Below are 15144 nucleotides of genomic sequence, written 5' to 3' on the forward strand. Positions count from 1 at the left end.
GTCGTCAGCAAACATTGTGAGGAATGAGTCTATACCCTCTGAGAGATCATTTACGTATATCAGAAACAGGATAGGTCCGAGTACAGAGCCCTGTGGGACTCCACTGGTGACTTCACGCCATTCTGAGGTCTCACCCCTCACTGTAACTCTCTGCTTCCTATTGCTTAGGTACTCCCTTATCCACTGGAGCGCCTTACCAGTTACTCCTGCCTGTTTCTCCAGCTTATGCATCAACCTTTCATGGGGTACTGTGTCAAAGGCTTTCCGACAGTCCAAAAAAATGCAGTCCGCCCATCCTTCTCTTTCTTGCTTAATCTTTGTCACCGGATCGTAGAATTCTAACAAGCCTGTAAGGCAAAATTTACCCTCCCTGAACCCATGTTGATGGGTTGTCACGAAGTCTCTTCTCTCCAAGTGTGTTACTAGGTCTTTTCTCACAATCTTCTCCATCACCTTGCATGGTATACAAGTTAAGGACACTGGTCTGTAGTTCAGTGCCTCTTGTCTGTCACCCTTTTTGTATATTGGTACTACATTAGCAGTCTTCCATATTTCTGGTAGGTCTCCCGTTTCCAGTGACCTATTATACACTATGGAGAGTGGCAAGCAAAGTGCTCCTGCACACTCTTTCAATACCCATGGTGAGATTCCGTCCAGCCCAACAGCTTTTCTCACATCCAGCTCATATAGGTGTTTCTTGACCTCATCTCATGTAATTTCGAATCTTTCCAAGGTCACCTGGTTTGCTGCCACCTCTCCTATCGCCATGACTTCTTCCTGTTTTATTGTAAAGACTTCCTGGAACCTTTTGTTGAGTTCTTCACACACCTTTTTGTCATTCTCTGTGTACCTGTCCTCTCCCACCCTAAGTTTCAGCACCTGTTCCTTCACTGTTGTCTTCCTCCTGATGTGACTGTGTAGTAGCTTTGGCTCGGTCTTGGCTTTATTAGCTATATCATTTTCATACCTTTTTTTCATACCTTTTCTCAGCTGCTCTTCTCACACTAACATACTCGTTCCTGGTTCTCTGGTATCTCTCTCTACTTTCTGGTGTTCTGTTATTACGGAAGTTCCTCCATGCCCTATTTTTCAGCTCCTTTGCTTTCATACATTCCCTATTAAACCACGGATTCTTCCTTTGCTTCTCTGTTTTTTGTTGTAGGGCTGGGACAAACCTGCTAACAGCCTCCTGACATTTTTGGGTGACATAGTCCATCATGTCTTATACGGACTTGGTTATGAGTTCTGTGTCCCAATGTATATCCCATAGGAATTTATTCATCTCCTCATAGTTTCCCTTTCAGTACGCCAGCCCTTTGTTTCCCAGTTCTTTTTTGGGGGTGATAATTCCTAGCTCAACCAGGTACTCAAAGCTCAATACACTATGATCACTCATTCCTAAGGGGGCTTCCAACTTAACTTCCCTTATATCCGACTCATTTAGGGTAAATATCAGGTCAAGCAAGGCTGGTTCATCCCCTCCTCTCATTCTTGTCGGTCCCTTGACGTGTTGACTTAGAAAGTTTCTTGTTGCCACATCCAGCAGCTTAGCTGTCCATGTGTCTGGGCCTCCATGTGGGTCTCTGTTACCCCAATCTATCTTCCCATGGTTGAAGTCTCCCATGATTAGTAGTCTGGATCCGTTCCTGCTAGCCACAGAAGCTGCTCTCTCTATTATATTGATGGTGGCCAAGTTGTTTCTATCATATTCCTGTCTGAGTCTTCTGTCATTCGGTGGGAGGTTATATATGACTACTACTATAATTTTCTGTCCTCCAGTTGCTATGGTGCTTGATATGTAATCACTGAAGACTTCACAGTTCTGAATTACCATCTCTTCGAAATTCCAACCTTCTCTTATTAGCAAAGCTACACCATCTCCTCCTCTCCCTTCTCTCTCTTTCCTCACTACATAGTAGCCCTGTGGAAACACTGCGTTTGTTATGGTTTTCGTTAGCTTTGCTTCTGTGAGTGCTATTATGTCTGAGTTTTCTTCTCGTGCCCATTCTCCGAGTTCACTTGTTTTATTTGTAATCCCATCTATGTTAGTGAACATTGCCTTGAAGCTCACTTTCTTCTGTTCATTTTCTTGTCCCTTTCTTGGCGAGCATTCTGCTGGTGTGGGAAGCTGTTCCGTGGGTGAGAAGGTCTGTGGGTCTCAGAGGATTTTAGGATGGGGGGTACGTGTTTAAGGGAAGGGGGGGACAGGTAGGGTGTGGCTTAAGGAGATAGGGGGGACATGGAGGATACGGGGTGAGGAGGGATAGGGAGGGTATGGGATGAAGGGGGAGAAGGGGAAAGGCGGGAGGGGGGATATGATGGGAATGGGGAAGGGGTGACAGGGTCAGAATGGGGTGGGGGGGAGGGAGGGATGGGTGGGGGCAGGTAGGGTAAGGGAAAGGGAGGGTTTCTATGCAGAGGGGGGTGGTGGTGTTTCCCTCCCCTCTGGTGTTCCTGGGATGCTTGTTTTGGGTTCCCCTCTTGTCTCTGGGACTGTTGTGTTGGGGGCTGTGCTTTCCTGGTTTGCTCCTCTCTCCCTGTGCTTCCTCCTTGCCTCTGCTTCCCTGGCTCTTTCCTCCTTCGTCCTATCCCTCTGCATGAATACTTTTTTGTATCCCTCCACATACTGCAGACGACTCTTCCTTTCGAGAATATCCTCCTTCGTGGTTTCATTTGAAAACACCACCTTTACAAGTCGGTTTCTGTCCTTGTTGTACCAGGCCTACCTGAAAACCTTCTCAATGCTTTGTTCAGCCCCTTCCATCTGTAACTCCTTCAGCAGCCCATGTACTGCCTCTCTATCCTTGCTATTCCATTCTTGCCTGTTGGATCCTTCCTGTTCTTTGATGCCTACAACTACCACTGATCTTTTTCTCTCCAGCAGCTGAGTGGTGCACCTTGCTTTTTCTGTGAGGTAGCTGCTTGCATGGCTACCTCCCTCACTGTGTCCATTGCTTCTGAGCTCTTTTTCAGTCTTTCCGCAAATGTTTCAGGTACAGAGGCATTTCCTTCCAATGCAACATACCCACCTTCCCTTTGGATGATAATCTGATGCTCGGTCTCTTTATTTTTCTCTGTGAGGGATTTGATCTCCTCCCTTGCTGATGTCAGCTCACTTTGCAGGTTGTTAATTGTAATGCACATTTCATGTATCTCCCTCCTGAATTCCTCCAGAACTTGGGTTAACATTTCCTTCGCTTGGTCACTTTGGCTGTTCCCTGTGTCCCAGCTGCGTCCTCCTGCCATTTTGCCCCTTGTCAAGAGAGAGAGAGCAAGAGAGCAAGAGAGAGAGAGAGCAAGAGAGAGAGAGAGAGCAAGAGAGAGAGAGAGAGCAAGAGAGAGAGAGAGAGCAAGAGAGAGAGAGAGAGCAAGAGAGAGAGAGAGAGCAAGAGAGAGAGAGAGAGCAAGAGAGAGAGAGAGAGCAAGAGAGAGAGAGAGAGCAAGAGAGAGAGAGAGAGCAAGAGAGAGAGAGAGAGCAAGAGAGAGAGAGAGAGCAAGAGAGAGAGAGAGAGCAAGAGAGAGAGAGAGAGAGAGAGAGAGAGAGAGAGAGAGAGAGAGAGAGAGAGAGAGAGAGAGAGAGAGAGAGAGAGAGAGAGAGAGAGAGAGAGAGAGAGAGAGAACAGAGAGAGAGAACAGAGAGAGAGAACAGAGAGAGAGAACAGAGAGAGAGAACAGAGAGAGAGAACAGAGAGAGAGAACAGAGAGAGAGAACAGAGAGAGAGAACAGAGAGAGAGAACAGAGAGAGAGAGAGAGAGAGAGAGAGAGAACAGAGAGAGAGAGAACAGAGAGAGAGAGAGAACAGAGAGAGAGAGAGAACAGAGAGAGAGAGAGAGAGAGAGAGAACAGAGAGACCGTGTGTGTGTGTGTGCATGTGTGCGCGTGTGATGGGGGTGAAGAGGAGGTGGGTGAGGTGTTGTCTTCAGATTACAGCAGGTAAGAGAGGGGGTAAGAAAGGGAGTGGATTATGAGTGAAGTTTTATCCCCTTTCCACGAAAAGGTGTTAATCCCTTCTAGCCTGACTGGACGTATATGTGTGTGTGTGTGCGCATGCATGTGTGCTTGTGTTTGTTTTTGTGTGTGTGCTTGCAAACGTACATGTGCGTACGTGCATGCGTGTGTTACGGGGGTCCCGTAAAATGTCAACCTCTACCCAAAATGAGCCACTTTGATATACTGAACAAGAATTTGGTAATATTTTACCTCCGTACACCTGAAGAATTGAGTGTGAAGTGTGCATGTGTACAGACCTGTACAGACAGTGTGAAGGTGCATGTGTACAGACGAGGAGAGAGATGTCTGTACACATGCACTAGGACCTGTACAGGACTTATAGAGCCCATAACATTGTGTCAACAAACATCTTCTCTAACAGAGGCCGGCTTCAACCCGTCCCTGGCGAAGGCCAGCTTGTGCCTTCCTCAGCCACGATACTTGCCTCTTCCTCCTGATAATCAGCACGGTAAGTCCTTGCTTCACAGTGAGTCCTTGCTTCACGGTGAGTCCTTGCTTCACAGTGAGTCCCTTGCTTCACGGTGAGTCCTTGCTTCATGGTGAGTCCTTGCTTCACAGTAAGTCCTTGCTTAATGGTGAGTCTTTGCTTCACAGTGAGTCCTTGCTTCACGGTGAGTCTTTGCTTCACAGTGATTCCTTGCTTCACGGTGAGCCCTTGCTTCACAGTGAGTCCCTTGCTTCACGGTGAGTCCTTGCTTCACGGTGAGTCCTTGCTTCACAGTGAGTCCTTGCTTCACAGTGAGTCCCTTGCATCACAGTTAGTACTTGCTTCACAGTGACTCCCTTGCATCACGGTGAGTCCATGCTTAACAATGAGTCCCTTGCTTCACAGTGAGTCCTTGCTTCACGGTGAGTCCTTGCTTCACAGAGAGTCCCTTGCTTCATAGTGAGTCCCTTGCTTCACGGTGAGTCCTTGCTTCAAAGTGAGCCCCTTGCTTCACAGTAAGTCCTTCCTTCACAGTGAGTCCTTGCTTCACAGTGAGTTCCTAGCTTTACAGTGAGTCCTTGCTTCACAGTGAGTCCCTTGCTTCACAGTGAGTCTTTGCTTCACAGTGAGTCCCTTGCTTCACGGTGAGTCCTTGCTTCACAGTGAGTCCCTTGCTTCACAGTGAGTCCCTTGCTTCACAGTGAGTCCCTTGCTTTACAGTGAGTCCTTGCTTCATGGTGAGTCCTTGCTTCACGGTTAGTCCTTGCTTCACAGTGAGTCCTTGCTTCACGGTTAGTCCTTGCTTCACAGTGAGTCCTTGCTTCACAATGAGTTCCTTGCTTCACAGTGAGTCCTTGCTTCACGGTTAGTCCTTGCTTCACAGTGAGTCCTTGCTTCACAATGAGTCCCTTGCTTCACAGTGAGTCCTTGCTTCACGGTTAGTCCTTGCTTCACAGTGAGTCCCTTGCTTCATAGTCTCCCTTCCTTCACAGTCAATGCTGATACTAATAGTAGAGTGTCAGCCAGCTGGGTGATAATAGAGTGTCACCCATCTGGGTGATAGTAGAGTGTCAGCCAGCTGGGTGATAGTAGAGTGTCAGCCAGCTGGTTGATAATAGAGTGTCACCCATCTGGGTGATAGTAGGGTGTCAGCCAGCTGGGTGATAGTAGAGTGTCAGCCAGCTGGGTGATAATAGAGTGTCACCCATCTGGGTGATAGTAGGGTGTCAGCCAGCTGGGTGATAGTAGAGAGTCAGCCAGCTGGGTGATAGTAGGGTGTCAGCCAGCTGGGTGATAGTAGAGAGTCAGCCAGCTGGGTGATAGTAGGGTGTCAGCCAGCTGGGTGATAGTAGAGAGTCAGCCAGCTGGGTGATAGTAAGGTGTCAGCCAGCTGGGGTGACAGTAGGGTGTCAGCCAGCTGGGGTGACAGTAGGGTGTCAGCCAGCTGGAGTGATAATAGGGTGTTAGCCAGCTGGGTTATAGTAGAGTGTCAGCCAGCTGGGTGATAGTAGTGTCAGCCAGCTGGGTGATAGTAGCGTGTCAGCCAGCTGGGTGATAGTAGGGTGTCAGCCAGCTGGAGTGATAGTAGGGTGTCAGCCAGCTGGGTGATAGTAGGGTGTCAGCAAACTGGGGTGATAATAGATTGTCAGCCAGCTGGGTGATAGTAGAGTGTCAGCCAGCTGGGTGATAGTAGAGTGTCAGCCAGCTGGGTGATAGTAGGGTGTCAGCCAGCTGGGTGATAATAGGGTGTCAGCCAGCTGGAGTGATAGTAGGGTGTCAGCCAGCTGGGTGATAGTAGAGTGTCAGCCAGCTGGGTGATAGTAGTGTGTCAGCCAGCTGGGGTGATAATAGGGTGTCAGCCAGCTGGAGTGATAGTAGGGTGTCAGCCAGCTGGGTTATAGTAGAGTGTCAGCCAGCTGGGTGATAGTAGGGTGTCAGCCAGCTGGGTGATAGTAGGGTGTTAGCCAGCTGGGTGATAGTAGGGTGTCAGCCAGCTGGGGTGAGAGTAGGGTGTCAGCAAACTGGGGTGATAATAGAGTGTCAGCCAGCTGGGGTTATAGTAGGGTGTCAGCCAGCTAGGGTTATAGTAGAGTGTCAGCCAGCTGGGGAGATGGTAGGGTGTCAGCCAGCTGGGGTGATAGTAGGGTGTCAGCCAGCTGGGGTTATAGTAGAGTGTCAGCCAGCTGGGTAATAGTTGAGTGTCAGCCAGCTGGGGTGATAGTAGGGTGTCAGCCAGCTGGGGTGATTGTAGGGTGTCAGCCAGCTGGGGTGATAGTAGGGTGTCAGCCAGCAGGGTGATAGTGAAGTGTCAGCCAGCTGGGTGATAGTAGGGTGTCAGCCAGCTGGGGTGATAGTAGAGTGCCAGCCAGCTGGGGTGATAGTAGGGTGTCAGCAAGCTGGGGTGATAGTAAAGTGTCAGCCAGCTGAGGTAATAGTAGGGTGTCAGCCAGCTGGGGTTATAGTAGAGTGTCAGCCAGCTGGGGTGATAGTAGAGTGTCAGCCAGCAAGGGTGATAGTAAGGTGTCAGCCAGCTAGGGTGATAGTAGAGTGTCAGCCAGCCGGGGTGATAGTAGAGTGTCAGCCAGCTGGGGTGATAGTAGGGTGTCAGCAAGGTGGGGTGATAGTAGAGTGTCAACCAGCTGGGGTTATAGTAGGGTGTCAGCCAGCTAGGGTTATAGTAGAGTGTCAGCCAGCTGGGGTGATAGTAGGGTGTCAGCCAGCAGGGGTGATAGTAGAGTGTCACCCAGCTTGGGTAATAGTAGGGTGTCAGCCAGCTGGGGTGATAGTAAAGTGTCAGCCAGCTGGGGGGCTAGTAGGGTGTCAGCCATCTAGGGTGATAGTAGAGTGTCAGCCAGCTGCGGTGATAGTATGTTGTCAGCCAGCTAGGGTGATAGAAAAGTGTCAGCCAGCAGGGGTGATAGTAGGGTGTCAGCCAGCTAGGGTGATAGTAGAGTTTCAGCCAGCAGGGTGATAGCAGGGTGTCAGCCAGCTGGGTGATAGTAGAGTGTCAGCCAGCTGGGTGATAGTAGGGTATCAGCCAGCTGGGTGATAGTAGAGTGTCAGCCAACTGGGTGATAGTAGAGTATCAGCAAACTGGGTGATAGTAGGGTATTAGACAGCTGGGTGATAGTAGAGTGTCAGCCAACTGGGTGATAGTAGAGTGTCAGCCAGCTGGGCGATAGTAGAGTATCATCCAACTGGGTGATAGTAGGGTGTCAGCCAGCTGTGTGATAGTAGAGTGCCAACCTGCTGGGTGATAGTAGAGTGTCAGGAAGCTGGGGTGATAGTAGGGTATCAGCTAGCTGGGGTGATAGTAGAGTGTCAGTCAGCAAGGGTGATACTAGGGTGTCAGACAGCTAGGGTGATAGTAGAGTGTCAGCCAGCTGGGGTGATAGTAGGGTGTCAGTCAGCTGGGGTAATAGTAGAGTGTCAGCCAGCTGGGGTGATAGTAGAGTGTCAGCCACCTGGGCTGATAGTAGAGTGTCAGCCAGCTAGGGTGATAGTAGAGTGTCAGCCAGCTGGGGTGATTGTAGGGTGTCAGCCAGCTAGGGTGATAGTAGATTGTCAGCCAGCTGGGTGATAGTAGGGTGTCAACCAGCTGGGTGATAGTAGACTGTCAGCCAGCTGGGTGATAGTAGGGTGTCAGCCAGCTGGGTGATAGTAGAGTGTCAGCCAGCTGGGTGATAGTAGGGTCTCAGCCAGCTGGGTGATAGTAGGGTCTCAGCCAGCTGGGTAATAGTAGAGTGTAAGCCAGCTGGATGATAGTAGGGTGTCAGCCAGCTGGGTGATAGTAGAGTGTAAGACTGCTGGGGTGATAGTAGGGTGTCAGCCAGCTGGGGTGATAGTAAAGTGTCAGCCAGCTGGGGGGATAGTAGGGTGTCAGCCATCTAGGGTGATAGTAAAGTGTCAGCCAGCTGCGGTGATAGTTTGGTGTCAGCCAGCTAGTGTGATAGTAAAGTGTCAGCCAGCTGGGGTGACAAGTAGGGTGTCAGCCAGCTAGGGTGATAGAGTTTCAGCCAGCAGGGTGATACCAGGGTGTCAGCAAGCTGGGTGATAGTAGAGTGTCAGCCAGCTGGGTGATAGTAGGGTGTCAGCCAGCTGGGTGATAGTAGAGTGTCAGCCAGCTGGGTGATAGTAGGGCATCAGCCAGCTGGGTGATAGTAGAGTGTCAGCCAACTGGGTGATAGTAGGGTGTCAGCCAGCTGTGTGATAGTAGAGTGCCAACCTGCTGGGTGATAGTAGTGTCAGCAAGCTGGGGTGATAGTAGGGTATCAGCCAGCTGGGGTGATAGTAGAGTGTCAGTCAGCAAGGGTGATACTAGGGTGTCAGCCAGCTAGGGTGATAGTAGGCTGTCAGCCAGCTGGGGTGATGGTAGGGTGTCAGTCAACTGGGGTAATAGTAGACTGTCAGCCAGCTGGGGTGATAGTAGAGTGTCAGCCACCTGGGCTGATAGTTGAGTGTCAGCCAGCTAGGGTGATAGTAGAGTGTCAGCCAGCTTGGGTGATAGTAGGGTGTCAGCCAGCTAGGGTGATAGTAGATTGTCAGCCAGCTGGGTGATAGTAGGGTCTCAGCCAGCTGGGTGATAGTAGAGTCTCAGCCAGCTGGGTGATAGTAGAGTGTCAGCCAGCTGGGTGATACTAGGGTGTCAGCCAGCTGGGTGACAGTAGAGTGTCAGCCAGCTGGGGGTGATAGTAGGGTGTCAGCCGGCTGGGGTGATAGTAGAGTATCAGCCAGCTGGGGGTGATAGTAGGGTGTCAGCGGGTTGGGGTGATAGTAAAGTGTCAGCCAGCTGGGTGTTAGTAGAGTTACAGCCATCTAGGATGATAGTAGAGTGTCAGCCAGCTGGGGTGATAGTAGGGTGTCAGTCATCTGGGGTGATAGTAGGGTGTCAGCCAGCTGGGGTGATAGTAGAGTGTCAACCAGCTAGGGTGATAGTAGAGTGTCAGCCAGCTGGGGTTATAGTAGAGTGTCAGCCAGCAAGGGTGATAGTAGAGATTCAGCCAGCTTGGGTGATAGTAGGGTATCAGCCAGCATGGGTGATAGTAGGGATTCAGCCGGCTAGGGTGATAGTAGAGTGTCAGCCAGCTGGGGTGATAGTAGAGTGTCAGCCAGCTGGGTAATAGTAGAGTGTCAGCCTGCTTAGTGATAGTAGAGTGTCAGTCAGCTAGGGTGATAGAAGGGTGTCAGCCAGCAAGGGTGATAGTAGAGTGTCAGCCAGCTGGGGTGATAGTAGAGTGTCAGCCAGCTAGGGTGATAGTAGAGTGTCAGCAAGCTGGGGTGATAGTAGAATGTCAGTCAGCTAGGGTGATAGATGAGTGTTAGCCAGACGGGGTGATAATAGAGAGTCAGTCAGATGGGGCGATAGTAGAGTGTCAGCCAGCTGGGGTGATAGTAGGGTGTCAGTCAGCTAGAGTGATAGTAGAGTGTCAGCCAGCTGGGGTGATAGTAGAGTGTCAGCCAGCTGGGGAGATAGTAGCGTGTCAGTCAGCTAGGGTGATAGTAGAATGTCAGCCAGCTGGGGTGATAGTAGAGTGTCAGTCAGCTGGGGTGATAGTAGGGTGTCAGTCAGCTAGGGTGATAGTAGAGTGTCAGCCAGCAGGGGTGATAGTAGAGTGTCAGCCAGCTGGGTGACAGTAGAGTGTCAGCCTGCTGGGTGATAGTAGAGTGTCAGTCAGCTGGGGTGATAGTAGGGTGTCAGCCAGCTAGGGTGATAGTAGAGTCTCAGCCAGCTCGGGTGATAGTAGAGTGTCAGCTAGCTGAGTGATAGTAGAGTGTCAGCCTGCTGGGTGACAGTAGAGTGTCAGTCAGCTGGGGTGATAGTAGGGTATCAGCCAGCTGGGTGATAGTAGACTGTCAGGCTGCTGGGTGATAGTAGAGTGTCAGTCAGCTAGGGTGATAGTAGGGTGTCAGCCAGCTAGGGTGATAGTAGAGCGTCAGCCAGCTGGGGTGATAGTAGAGAAGTCAGTTAGCTGGGTGAAAGTAGAATGTCAGCCAGCTAGGGTGATAGTAGAGTGTCAGCCAGCTAGGGTGATAGAAGAGTGTTAGCCAGCCGGGGTGATAGTAGAGAGTCAGTCAGCTGGGGTGATAGTAGAGTGTCAGCCAGCTGGGGTGATAGTAGGGTGTCAGTCAGCTAGGGTGATAGTAGAGTGTCTCCCAGATGGGGTGATAGTAGAGTGTCAGCCAGCTGGGGTGATAGTAGTGTGTCAGCCAGCTTGGGTGATAGTAGGGTGTCAGCCAGCTAGGGTGATAGTAGAATGTCAGCAAGCTGGGGTGATAGTAGGGTGTCAGCCAGCTAGGGTGATAGCAGAGTGTCAGCCAGCTGGAGTGATAGTAGAGTGTCAGCCAGCTGGGTGATAGTAGAGTGTCAGCCTGCTGGGTGATAGTAGAGTGTCAGTCAGATGGGGTGATAGCAGGGTGTCTGCAAGCTGGGTGATAGTAGAGTGTCAGCCAGCTGGGTGATAGTAGGGTGTCAGCCAGCTAGGTGATAGTAGAGTGTCAGCCAGCTGGGGTGATAGTAGAGTGTCAGCCAGCTGGGTGTTAGTAGAGTGTCAGCCTGCTGGGTGATAGTAGAGTGTCAGTCAGCTGGGGTGATAGCAGGGTGTCAGCCAGCTGGGTGATAGTAGAGTGTCAGCCTGCTGGGTAATAGTAGAGTGTCAGTCAGATAGGTGATAGTAGGGTGTCAGCAAGCTAGGGTGATAGTAGAGTGTCAGCCAGCTGGGGTGATAGAAGTGTCAGCTAGCTGGGTGATAGTAGAGTGTCAGCCTGCTGGGTGATAGTAGAGTGTCAGTCAGCTGGGGTGAGAGTATGGTGTCAGCCAGCTGGGTGATAGTAGAGTGTCAGCCAGCTGGGTCATAGTAGGGTGTCAGCCAGCTGGGTGATAGTAGAGTGTCAGCCAACTGAGTGATAGTAGGGTGTCAGCCAGCTGGGTGATAGTAGAGTGCCAGCCTGCTGGGTGATAGTAGAGTGTCAACAAGCTGGGGTGATAGTAGAGTGTCAGCCAGCTGGGGTTATAGTAGAGTGTCAGCCAGCTAGGGTGATAGTAGGGTGTCAGCCAGCTAGGGTGATAGTAGAGTGTCAGCAAGCAAGGGTGATAGTAGGGTGTCAGTCAGCTGGGGTGATAGTAGAGTGTCATCCATCTAGGGTGATAGTAGAGTGTCAGCCAGCTAGGGTAATAGTAGGGTATCAGTCAGCCTGGGTGATACTAGGGTATCAGCCGGCTAGGGTGATAGTAGAGTGACAGCCATCTAGGGTGATAGTATAGAGTGTCATCCAGCTGGGATGATAGTAGGGTGTCAGTCATCTGGGGTGATAGTAGGGTGTCAGCCAGCTGGGGTGATAGTAGAGTGTCAGCCAGCTAGGGTGATAGTAGAGTGTCAGCCATCTAGGGTGATAGTAGAGTGTCAGCCAGCTGGGGTAATAGTAGGGTATCAGCCAGCCTGGGTGATAGTAGGGTATCAGGCGGCTAGGGTGATAGTAGAGTGACAGCCAGCTGGGGTGATAGTAGAGTGTCAGCCAGCTGGGTAATAGTAGAGTGCCAGCCTGCTGGGTGATAGTAGAGTGTCAGTCCGCTGGGGTGATAGTAGGGTATCAGCCAGCTAGGGTGATAGTAGAGTGTCAGCCTGCTGGGGTGATAGTAGAGTGTCAGCCAGCTGGGGAGATAGTAGGGTGTCAGTCAGCTAGGGTGATAGTAGAATGTCAGCCAGCTGGGGTGATAGTAGAGTGTCAGTCAGCTGGGGTGAGAGTAGGATGTCAGTCAGCTAGGGTGATAGTACAGTGTCAGCCAGCAGGGGTGATAGTAGAGTTTCAGCCAGCTGGGTGACAGTAGAGTGTCAGCCTGCTGGGTGATAGTAGAGTGTCAGTCAGCTGGGGAGATAGTAGGGTGTCAGCCAGCTAGGGTGATAGTAGAGTCTCAGCCAGCTGGGGTGATAGTAGAGTGTCAGCTAGCTGAGTGATAGTAGAGTGTCAGCCTGCTGGGTGACAGTAGAGTGTCAGTCAGCTGGGGTGATAGTAGGGTTTCAGCCAGCTGGTTGATAGTAGACTGTCAGGCTGCTGGGTGATAGTAGAGTGTCAGTCAGCTAGGGTGATAGTAGGGTGTCAGCCAGCTAGGGTGATAGTAGAGCGTCAGCCAGCTGGGATGATAGTAGAGTGTCTCCCAGATGGGGTGATAGTAGAGTGTCAGCCAGCTGGGGTGATAGTAGGGTTTCAGTCAGCTAGGGTGATAGTAGAGTGTCAGCCAGCTGGGGTGATAGTAGAGTGTCAGCCAAATGGGGTGATAGTAGAGTGTCAGCCAGCTGGGGTGATAGTAGTGTGTCAGCCAGCTTGGGTGACAGTAGGGTGTCAGCCAGCTAGGGTGATAGTAGAGTGTCACCCAGCTGGGGTGATAGTAGAGTGTCAGCTAGCTGGGTGATAGTAGAGTGTCAGCCAGCTAGGGTGATAGAAGAGTGTCAGCCAGCTAGGGTGATAGAAGAGTGTTAGCCAGCCGGGGTGATAGTAGAGAGTCAGTCAGCTGGGGTGATAGTAGAGAGTCAGCCAGTTAGGGTGTTAGTAGAGTTAGTAGAGTGTCAGCCAACTTGGGGTGATAGTAGGGTGTCGGCCGGCTAGGGTGATAGTAAAGTGTCAGCCAGCTGGGTGTTAGTAGAGTGTCAGACAGCTAGGATGATAGTAAAGTGTCAGCCAGCTAGAGTGATAGAAAAGTGTTAGTCAGCCGGGGTGATAGTAGGGTGTAAGCCAGCTAGGTTGATAGAGTCTCAGCCAGCCGGGGTGATAGTAGGGTGTATGCTAGCTAGGGTGATAGTAGGGTGTCAGCCAGCTGGGGTGATAGTAGAGTGTCAGCCAGCTGGGGAGATAGTAGAGTGTCAGCCAGCTGCGTAATAGTAGAGTGTCAGAATGCTGGGTGATAGTAGAGTGTCAGTCAGCTGGGGTGATAGTAGGGTGTCAGCCAGCTAGGGTGATAGTAGTGTGTCAGCCAGCTGGGTGATAGTAGGGTGTCAGCCAGCTGGGTGATAGTAGAGTGTCAATCAGCTGGGGTGATAGTAGAGTGTCAGCCAGTTAGGGTGTTAGTAGAGTGTCGGCCAACTTCGGGTGATAGTAGGGTGCCGGCCGGCTAGGGTGATAGTAAAGTGTCAGCTAGCTGGGTGTTAGTAGAGTGTCAGACAGCTAGGGAGTTAGTAAAGTGTCAGTCAGCTAGGGTGATAGAAGAGTGTTAGCCAGCCGGGGTGATAGTAGGGTGTAAGCCAGCTAGGGTGATAGTAAGGTGTCAGTCAGCTAGGGTGATAGTAGAGTGTCAGCCAGCTGGGGTGATAGTAGAGTATCAGCCAGCTGGGTAATAGTAGAGTGTAAGCCTGCTGGGTGATAGTAGAGTGTCAGTCAGCTGGGGTGATAGTAGAGTGTCAGCCAGCTAGGGTGATAGTAGAGTGTCAGCCAGCTGGGTGATAGTAGGGTGTCAGCCAGCTGGGTGATAGTAGAGTGTCAGCCAGCAGGGTGATAGTAGGGTGTCAGCCAGCTGGGTGATAGTAGAGTATCAGCCAACTGGGTGATAGTAGGGTGACAGCCAGCTGGGTGATAGTAGAGGCCAGCCAGCTGGGTGATAGTAGAGTGTCAGCCAGCTTGGGTGATAGTAGGGTATCAGCCAGCTGGGGTTATAGTAGAGTGTCAGTCAGCTAGTGTGATACAAGGGTGTCAGCCAGCTATGGTGATAGTAGAGTGTTAGCCAGCTGGGGTGATAGTAGGGTGTCAGTCAGCTAGGGTGATAGTAGAGTGTCTCCCAGATAAGGTCATAGTAGAGTGTCAGCCAGCTGGGGTGATAGTAGTGTGTCAGCCAGCTTGGGTGATAGTAGGGTGTCGGCCAGCTAGGGTGATAGTAGAATGTCAGCAAGCTGGGGTGATAGTAGGGTGTCAGCCAGCTAGGGTGATAGCAGAGTGTCAGCCAGCTGGAGTGATAGTAGAGTGTCAGCCAGCTGGGTGATAGTAGAGTGTCAGCTTGCTGGGTGATAGTAGAGTGTCAGTCAGATGGGGTGATAGCAGGGTGTCTGCAAGCTGGGGGATAGTAGAGTGTCAGCCAGCTGGGTGATAGTAGGGTGTCAGCCAGCTAGGTGATAGTAGAGTGTCAGCCAGCTGGGGTGATAGTAGAGTGTCAGCCAGCTGGGTGTTAGTAGAGTGTCAGCCTGCTGGGTGATAGTAGAGTGTCAGTCAGCTGGGGTGATAGCAGGGTGTCAGCCAGCTGGGTGATAGTAGAGTGTCAGCCTGCTGGGTAATAGTAGAGTGTCAGTCAGATAGGTGATAGTAGGGTGTCAGCAAGCTAGGGTGATAGTAGAGTGTCAGCCAGCTGGGGTGATAGAAGTGTCAGCTAGCTGGGTGATAGTAGAGTGTCAGCCTGCTGGGTGATAGTAGAGTGTCAGTCAGCTGGGGTGAGAGTATGGTGTCAGCCAGCTGGGTGATAGTAGAGTGTCAGCCAGCTGGGTCATAGTAGGGTGTCAGCCAGCTGGGTGATAGTAGAGTGTCAGCCAACTGAGTGATAGTAGGGTGTCAGCCAGCTGGGTGATAGTAGAGTGCCAGCCTGCTGGGTGATAGTAGAGTGTCAACAAGCTGGGGTGATAGTAGAGTGTCAGCCAGCTGGGGTTATAGTAGAGTGTCAGCCAGCTAGGGTGATAGTAGGGTGTCAGCCAGCTAGGGTGATAGTAGAGTGTCAGCAAGCAGGGGTGATAGT

The 15144-nt window shown here is 51.1% G+C and overlaps 1 protein-coding gene across 1 annotated transcript in view; it reads left to right on the top strand.

Annotated features, from left to right (window-relative positions):
• The window catches only part of LOC123747543 (galactoside alpha-(1,2)-fucosyltransferase 1-like), a 273432-nt gene that overhangs the window by 124620 nt on the left and 133668 nt on the right, over positions 1-15144 (top strand). The window contains exon 2 of the mRNA XM_069304569.1: positions 4374-4460. Coding sequence (XP_069160670.1) covers positions 4374-4460 — 87 coding nt within the window. The remainder of the gene's footprint in view (positions 1-4373; positions 4461-15144) is intronic.

The sequence above is a fragment of the Procambarus clarkii genome, chromosome 5, assembly GCF_040958095.1.
Source record: "Procambarus clarkii isolate CNS0578487 chromosome 5, FALCON_Pclarkii_2.0, whole genome shotgun sequence".
Taxonomy (NCBI): Eukaryota; Metazoa; Arthropoda; class Malacostraca; order Decapoda; family Cambaridae; genus Procambarus; species Procambarus clarkii.